The 8,223-nt window shown below is 56.4% G+C and overlaps 2 protein-coding genes across 2 annotated transcripts; both read right to left on the bottom strand.

The window, feature by feature from the left end:
- Positions 1–1,427: 1,427 nt before the first annotated feature.
- On the bottom strand, positions 1,428–4,255 carry LOC102978731 (tigger transposable element-derived protein 1-like). The gene is made up of 3 exons (XM_028478308.1): positions 4,235–4,255; positions 3,408–3,452; positions 1,428–3,164 (listed from the first exon to the last, which is right to left on the bottom strand). Exons 1-3 carry the CDS (start codon positions 4,253–4,255, stop codon positions 1,428–1,430), a joined length of 1,803 nt encoding a protein of 600 aa, XP_028334109.1.
- A 1,945-nt stretch (positions 4,256–6,200) lies between these two features.
- On the bottom strand, positions 6,201–8,019 carry LOC102979005 (tigger transposable element-derived protein 1-like). The gene is made up of 2 exons (XM_028478307.2): positions 7,534–8,019; positions 6,201–7,086 (listed from the first exon to the last, which is right to left on the bottom strand). Exons 1-2 carry the CDS (start codon positions 7,683–7,685, stop codon positions 6,201–6,203), a joined length of 1,038 nt encoding a protein of 345 aa, XP_028334108.1. The 5' UTR covers positions 7,686–8,019.
- Between the last annotated feature and the right edge of the window lie 204 nt (positions 8,020–8,223).

Raw genomic sequence — 8,223 nt, 5'->3', positions numbered from 1 at the left:
AAGCAGGAGGAGCAGACCAGCATCCCTGGTCAGGTATACCCTCAGTGGCCACCCCCAGGAGAGCCTAGAGCTACGGGTACCCACGATGGCCCGAGAGGTGGGGCAGAAGAGTTACCTGCTCGGATGCAAGAGGTCCAGCCAGCAGGGAGTGCTTGCTTTGTGCATGTGATCAGAGGTCGGCTCTGGGCATACCTCAGCCAGGTGTACACAGGGGTGTATGGACAGCAGATGGGAGATGTGAGGGCACCTGGCCTCCCCGGCAAAACCTTCAGGCCAAATTTAGCCCCCAACCAATCTCCCGGGCTAGCCCGCCCACCCCCCTGCCCCCCACCTCCTGCAGAAGGCAGGCAGGCTCAGAGAAGGCTTCCTCTAACAGGGCCCCTTGGCGGGAGACAGGGACCGCTCACCTGAGGACCCGTGCGCCCTGCAGTAAGGCCAACCCCACCCCAAATCCCATATCCTTACCCCTCCTTCTGTGGGGCATCGTGGGCCTCCCAGTCTTCCCACATGGCATCCGGGGCCTTGTCTCCAAATGCCACCACTGCCTGGAATGAGCCCGTGTCCACGGGAAGAAGAGTCAAAGGGGCATGGCAGGAGTCAAACGGAAACTGGTGGAGAGAGGGAGCGCCAGAGGAGAGAGACAAGAAGAGAGGGAGAATTAGCAGCAGGCCTGCAGGGGTGCCTGCAGCCGTGAGGATGCCCGCGCCGGGGCCGGGGAGCCTGATAAGTGTGCTGCCCCACCAGCTCACCCACAGCGCGCTGTAGTCTCTCCTCCCGCCCCCCCCTCCCCCCGGCCAGTCAGCAGGGGCACAGCATCATTTCAGAGGACGGAACAGGATGACAAGACGCATCCAGTGTCCGGGGAGAACGGAGATGGGAGGTGTGTGGCCGGACACTCCTCCCACCCAGGCCCACTCTCTGGATCCCTGAGTCTCTCTGGGTGCTCATCTGGGGTCAGCCTTTGCCGCCTGCAGGTCCTGAAGCCCAGCTGAAGGGTGAGCGGGCCAGAAAACAAGCAGAACCCCTCTCTGAACCCCTCTCGGCTCCGTGAGCCCCAGCTCTGAATACAAGGAGAGCTCAGTGCAGTGAGCAAGGTGGCAGGAATACCGTGCCAGGGGTGCTACCCAGTGACGCCGGCTTCCTCATGGGCTTCCACTAGGAAACCAAGGATGCACTGCTCCAAAAGGGCCCAGGATGCAATAAAGTCACTTGAGAATTCATCAAGGCTTCTAAAACCATATATTTGAGAAGTTCACTTGAGACACTAAATAATTTGCTGACAAAAACATTTGAGGGATTAATATAATGAAATGGAAACATGCAGACCCGTGTCACTTCCATGTGAAAGATGGGGAGGGAGGACCCCCTCTCCCCAACGAAGTCTGGAGGCCTCAGAACTCCCAACACCCCCTACCCCTCAACACGCACTATCTGGGGCCTCTCTTCTCCTTGAAGAGCTCCCGATAGCAGCTGATCACGTTGTTCACGCCCCGGCAGACGCGGAGGCTGCGCTCCAGGTTGGGGTCGTTGTCCCCGACGACCTGCAGGCCAGCATCGAAATGTGCCAGGGCCTTGGCCAGGTGCCTGGCCGTGAGCTGGCGGGAGGCCGTCGAGCTGTCCTCACCCTCCTCCCCGGCTGCCCGCTCCTGCTCCAGCCCCACCAGCTCCTCGTTGGACAGGTCTGCGCCCTGGCTCTGCAGCAGCTCAGCCACATCCGCCTCTGCCACCTCCCCGAAACCCAAGCCGTGCGCCAGCGCCACGACGTCCCGCCGGATCTGCGGGAGGGCCTCCCCGGGTCGGGGGCTGGCGTCGTGCTGGAGGCACTCGGGCCACAGCTTCCCCCAACCCCGGTTCAACGTCGCGGGCGGAACCTCCTCCCAGGACTCGGAGATGTTGTGCACAGCGTCCAGGATGCTGTAGTCCCGCCAGAAGTCCGGGGCCGCTGACGGCTCGCCGGCGCCTCCCGCCCTCGCCGCCAAGAGGCGGAAGACCCTCCGCAGGTAGCAGGCCTTGAACGTGGCGACCACGTCCTGGGTCATGGGCTGGATGAGGGCCGTGGTGTCCTTGGGCAGGTACTCCACGCGCACGTGGTCGGAGAGGTCGTCCAGGTTCCCAGGGCGGCCCGGAGTGCTGTCCAGGACGAGCAGAGCTTTATACGGGAGCCCGTGCCGGACGCAGTACCTCTCCACGGCGGGGCAGAAGAAGTGCACGAACCACTCCTGGAAGAGGCTCACGGTGACCCAGGCCTTCCTGTGCGAGCGCCACAGCACGGGCAGGTTGGGCTTGGAGAAGCCCCGGAGGGCGCGCGGGTTCTCTGAGGGGTACACCAGCAGCGGCTTCAGCTTGAAGTCCCCGGCGGCGTTGCTGCCGAGCAGCAGGGTCAGGAGATCTTGGGCGGCTGTGAACCCGGGGCCTGGCTTCTCCGCCGTGGAAGGGACCGTCCTGCCCGGCAGCCGCCTCCAGAAGAGCCGGGTCTCGTCCACGTTGAACACCTGCCGGGCCGTGTAGCCGCCCTCCTGGATCACCCTCCGCAGCAGCGCCGGATACCTGCGCGCAGCCTCTGCGTCTGCGCGCGCCGCCTCGCCTCCGGCCCCGAGGCTGCGCAGCCCGTGCCGCGCCTTGAAGCGCGCGAACCAGCCGCGGCTGGCGCCGAACGTCTCAGCCTCGGCGCCCTCACCCTGCGCCCGCTTGAGCTCCTCAAACAGGCTGCGGGCCTTCTCCTGGACGAGCACCACGCTGACCGGCACGTCACGCCGGTTCTGGTCCTCGATCCACACGCTCAGCAGCCGCTCCATGTTCTCCATCACCAGGCTGCGGCTGCGCGTCAGCTTAGAGGCCGCGTGCGGGGTGGCCGCCTGGGAACTCGCTCGGATCTTGTCCTTGTTGTCACGAATGGTGGCCACAGTGGAGGTGGAGAGCCCTAGTGCCCTCCCGATTCGTCTGAGCTTCTCTCCGGCTTCGAAGCGCCGCAGTACCTCCAGCTTCACCCGCAGGTTTATGGCCTTACGGTCCCGCTTGGCACTTCGGCGCTGGCCCGCCCTCGGCGGCCTCTTCAGGGGGGGCTTCGGGCCCGCGTCACTCTCTCCGGACACCACAAGAGAATATTTATGTTCCCGCCCTGTGCCCGCTGATTTCAGGGCCGCTGCCGCCCCAGCCCTGACCCGCTGTAAAATGGGGAGACAACGTTTACCTGTGGGAAGTGCCGATGGGGCTGGGTAAAACCCTTAGAGGTCACTGACTAGTCTCTCTCTTTAGGTGGGAGACTCGGGGCCACATCCGGCCACTCGATGAATTCTGGCCCCGTGGACTAAATAAACTTCACCCTCAGGATTGCAGCAAGCCTCTGAAAACCCACTACCACTTTCCAAGGGAGCCCCCCGCTGACACCACCATGCCAAGTCACCTACTCGCTGGCCTCCTGAAGCATCCAGGGTGGCGTAATACACCACAACCTGATATCAGACCAAATACAGAAACCAGAAATTACCAGCACGTCATAGCATAGCCGGGCCCAGGAACGGGCGGCCACAGTGTATAAACCTCAGCTCAGAGCTTGGTGGCAGCCGGGGAAAGGAGGGGAACAAGCTGTCCAATTGGAGCCAACACACTTCATAGCCCTGAGCTCGCAAGACCTTGAGCAATGTAATTAAGGGTGTCAGGACTCAAGGTTTTGTTTTGTTTCTGTGCGTTGTTTTGATTTTTTGGTTTGTTTGGCCAAGCCGCGCGGCATGGGGGATCTTAGTTCTCCAACCAGGGATCGGACCCGTGCCCCCTGCCGTGGAAGAGCGGAGTCCTAACCACTGGACCACCAGGGGAGTCCCTGTTTTTGGTTTTTTTAATGGAGGAAATACTTGTGCAGGGTTCAATTTCCCAGACAGGCTCCTGGAGAGCCAGGCAAGGAGCAGGCCTGCCTCCCGCTGTGGGGCCCCGAGGTGGCCAAGGAGACCCACTTCCCAGTGTCCTTCCACAGGGGGGTGGGCCGAGCACCTTGTTTCTTCCAGGAGCAGCATCTCTAGGAGCCCAGCTCTACACTCCCAACTGGTGATGGGAGTTTGACAGTAAAGCAGCCCTGGGTGTTCTCTGAGAGTTGCCAGCAGGACACCAGCTGAGCCGGACTTGAGCAGATCTAGGTAGGGCCACCGCAGGCGTTCCAGGCCTCGCAGTGTCTCAGGAAGACCAGGAATGGCAGTCAAGGGTGGGGAAGGCCAGGGTGTGGTCCACTCTCCCCCCTCACCTGGCAGGAGACCCCAGCCATGCTCCTTGGCTGCTCTGCCCTCCTTCCCATGTGTGAGCAAGTCCCTGTCCTCCTGGGGAAGCCCCCTGGGTTACCCACCAGAATCAAAGACATGCAGGCGCCCCGTGACACAGAGATAAGCTTTGGTCCCTGTGTCTTGAGGCCATCCAGAGGACAGGCAGGCCCAGGGACAGAAGACCCAGAGGGGCAGCAGCCAAGATGAGGGTGTGTGTTCTGGGATGAGAAACCGACAGCGGCCCACATGCCCTAGCGGGGCTGGGCACATGACTCCAAGAGAGCCACTAGAAAGAAAGGCTGGAACTGCCTGTGCCACTGGAAGGGACCTCAACACGAGACGAAGTGAAATCAGTGGGGTGCAGAGAGTTAATGGGGCTTCCTTTGGAAATGTCTGTGTGCCCCGTTCGCACACACACCCATGTGTGTGAACTGCACGCGTGTACAGGAAAGAGGAAGGATGTACGATGGGTGGCAGTGGCCATCTCCAGAGAGGAAGACTGGCTGTGGGGTTTCAACTTTATGTGCTTTTCTTAAGGTTTGAATTACTTTATAATGCACATACATGTTTTATATACATTTTAAAATTTTCTTTAAAATGGGAGAATAACGACTGCTGTATTTCTATCTCTGTGCAAGAGAGACTACAACTACAGTAAGTCCCCTACGTATGAACGAGTTCCGTTCCGAGAGCACGTTTGTAAGTCCAATGTGTTCGTAAGTCCAACGACGTTAGCCTAGGTACCCAACTTACACAATCGGCTATACAGTACTGTACTGGAATAGGTCTATAATACTTTTCACACGAATAATACATAAAAAACAAACAAACACAAAAAATAAAGAAAACATTTTTAATCTTACAGTACAGTACCTTGAAAAGTACCGTAGTACAGTACAATAGCTGGCATCCAGGGCCTGGCATCGAGGGAAAAGGCAGGAAGAGTTACTGACTGGAAGAGGAAGAGGAGGTGGGAGATGGTAGAGCTGAAGGATCGTCAGCAATAGGAGACGGAGGGCAAGGTGCAATTTCACTCACGCCTGACGTGGATGGCACAGGTTCTGGTTCCTTGCTGGATTTAATTCTATCTACCCTCTTGTAAAAACGATCCAGTGATGTTTGGGTAGTAGCTCTTTTTTTCTCGTCATAGATGACACGGTAGCACTGGATCGCATTCTGAACGGCTGCTGCCACCTTCGTGTACCGTTCTACATTCGGGTCCTGTGCCTCAAAAACTAACAGCGCCTCCTCAAATAAAGAAAACCCCCTTGCCATTTCCTGCGTCGTGAATCTCTTTGGTTCTTCAGTTACTTCTTCCTCCTCCTGTCCCTCTTCGTCCTTTCTCTGGGCCTCCAATTCCATCAGGTCTTCATTAGTAAGCTCCTCGTGTTGCACAGCAAGGAGTTCAATGAAGTCGTCCTCTTGCAGATCTAGCTCCAGCTTCTCGCTGAGGGTCACCAAGTTGCTGAAGACCTCTTTGGACTCCTCGTCCACCTTCTCAAATCCACGAAAATCGTGAACAAACTTCGGGCAAAGGTTCTTCCAAACCCCATTCATGGTGACGGCCGTAACCTCACTCCAGGCAAAGTCAATGTTTTTTATGGCCTTGTAGATGTTATAGTCCTTCCAAAATTGTCGCAAGGTTGTTCCTGATTCGTCACTCGCCTTTACTGCCTGACGAAAAGTGTGACGTAAGTAATATTTCTTGAAAATCGCTATAACTCCCTGGTCCATAGGTTGGATGAGCGCCGTAGTATTCAGCGGCAGATGCACTACTTTGACGTTGGGATGAAAGTCATCCATGAATGGGGGGTGGCCCGGAGCATTGTCGAGCAGCAGAAGAATGTTGAATGGGACGTCCTTCTCCAAGCAATACTTCTCTACCTCTGGGATAAAGTGGTGGAAAAACCAGTCCTGGAAAATGGCCTGTGTAACGTCCTTCTCCAAGCACTATTTCTCTACAGCTGGGATAGAGTGGTGGCAAAACCAGTCCTGGAACGTGGCCTGTGCAGTCCAGGATTTAGGGTTATGCTTCCACACAACAGGAAGAGAGCCCTTGGCTATGTTTTTAAGGGTTCTTGGGTTCTCTGAATGATAAACTAAGAGAGGCTTCAGCTTCATATCACCGGAAGCATTGCCACCAAACAACAGCGTGAGCCTATCCTTTGATGCTTTATAGCCCGGCATCAACTTTTCCTCCTTACTGATGTAACTTCGGTCTGGCATCCTCTTCCAGTATAGTCCTGTCTCGTCCACATTAAACACCTGCTCGGGTAAATACGCGCCTTCATCAATAATTTCTCGAAGCGTTTCAGGAAATTCCCGGGCAGCTATTGTATCTGTACTCGCTGCCTTGTCACTTACTTTTACATTGTGAAGTTTGGCTCTAGCCTTGAACCGGTGAACCCAGCTACGGCTGGCATTAAAAGATTTGCCCTCTGATTCTTCGCCGTGTTTCTTCTTCAAGTCTTCATAAAGGCTCTTAGCTTTCTCTTGAATCAGCATTAAGCTGAGTGGGACTCGACGCTGACGCTGATCCTGCATCCACACACTGAGAAGTTTCTCCATCTCCTCCATCACTTTTCCACGCTTCTTCGTTATTATTGTCGACGTCATCGGCATAGCAGACTTCACATGTTCCATGATCTTGTCCTTGTTCTTTACGATTGAGCCGATGGTTGAACGATTCAGGTTATAAGAATGAGCGACGTCTACCATCTTTTCGCCTCGCTCCACTCTCTCAATTATTTTCACTTTTGTTTCCATCGTTATCGCGTGGCGCTTCTTAGCAGTACCAGCTACATCACCGCTGCTTTTACGCTTGCTTCCGGACATCCTGGGCTTGAAATAAAGATACTGTACTACTGTACTCTATACAGTACTGTAAAGTACACAAAAGCACAACCACTTGTAGAGGATGCACGCACATGACAATGTACGCCAGACACGTGAACTAACTTACGTGATTGGACATGCGAACGCATGTTCGCATCTTTGAAAGTTCGTAACTTGGAGGTTTGTGTGTAGGGGACTTACTGTACTCTGTATTCAAATGGCGTGAGACTGGGGAGGCCCCAACCTCAGACCCAGGAGCTGGGAGAGGGTGAAGGGCAGGTCCTGAGCCCAGCCTGAGGGTGAGGGGTGGTGGGCGTGGGGGCTGGGCACAGCTGCTGAATGTGACCCTCCACGGCCTGGGGTGAAGAGGGGGCGCGGGGTGGGGGGTGCGGGCGGGCGGGGTCCCGCAGGATGTGGCATCTCTGACTTTGAAGGACTCACAGCTCACCTGAGCTCCATCCGTGAAGGGCTTGGCCGGCTCTGCCAGGTCTCCAAACCGTTGGTCCTCGGAAGGGGCCTGGGCCAGTGCTGAGGGGAAAGAGCAGTGTTAGTGTCTGCAGGCCCACCCTGGGGACAAAGGGGTGAGGCACCCAGGCCCATTAATCAATCCGGAGGTCAACATGTCCCACTGGCCGGGAACTCTGAGCCAGATGAGACACCGCTTGCCCTCTGATTCACACAGAACACCCTACGCTGGCTGACAGGCAGCCCCTTCCGATGCACACACACATACGTACCTCAAGAGCACACCCAAGGCCCCTGAAACCCAAGTCACTGAAACACCAAGGAAATAGTCATTAGAAGCTTCCTTCGGCTGCAGCTGGGTGGTCAGTAAAGGGCTGACTCAGCAGGCCTGAGCTGTCCAAACCCTCCACACTCCAAACGAAAGTCTGGCCCTTGACCTGCTCCTGGGAGGGGACCTCTAAGCCCTTGGAAGATTCTGCCTGATAAGAACAACTTTGTTTACCTAAGTTCTTGGGTCACACAGATAGTTCATGCTAACAATGTGACATGGTAGTAACCTTGGGCCGCACTGTACAGGTCTGATCTCTGGAGGGAGTTCAGGCTGAGTAACTAAGGTCAGTCATGTTCCATAACTCGGTGACTGACCCCCAGTAAAAATCCTGGACGTCACTGC

This window comes from Physeter macrocephalus, chromosome 17 (assembly GCF_002837175.3).
Source record: "Physeter macrocephalus isolate SW-GA chromosome 17, ASM283717v5, whole genome shotgun sequence".
NCBI classification, from domain to species: domain Eukaryota; kingdom Metazoa; phylum Chordata; class Mammalia; order Artiodactyla; family Physeteridae; genus Physeter; species Physeter macrocephalus.
The sequence above is the reverse complement of the archived record's forward strand: the minus strand, read 5'-3'. Positions and strand labels throughout refer to the sequence as shown.

Bases quoted from the DNA above. Each gene is read 5' to 3' on its own strand.
- LOC102978731 (XM_028478308.1), bottom strand. From the start codon at position 4,255: ATGGCTGGGGTCTCCTGCCAG. The intron at 3,453-4,234 runs GTGAGGGGGGAG...GTCTGATATCAG, and splicing joins TGGCTGGGGTCTCCTGCCAG to GTTGTGGTGTATTACGCCAC. The intron at 3,165-3,407 runs GTAGGTGACTTG...CCCATTTTACAG, and splicing joins ATGCTTCAGGAGGCCAGCGA to CGGGTCAGGGCTGGGGCGGC.
- LOC102979005 (XM_028478307.2), bottom strand. From the start codon at position 7,685: ATGGGCCTGGGTGCCTCACCCCTTTGTCCCCAGGGTGGGCCTGCAGAC. The intron at 7,087-7,533 runs GTGAGCTGTGAG...TTTCAAGCCCAG, and splicing joins CCTTCACGGATGGAGCTCAG to GATGTCCGGAAGCAAGCGTA.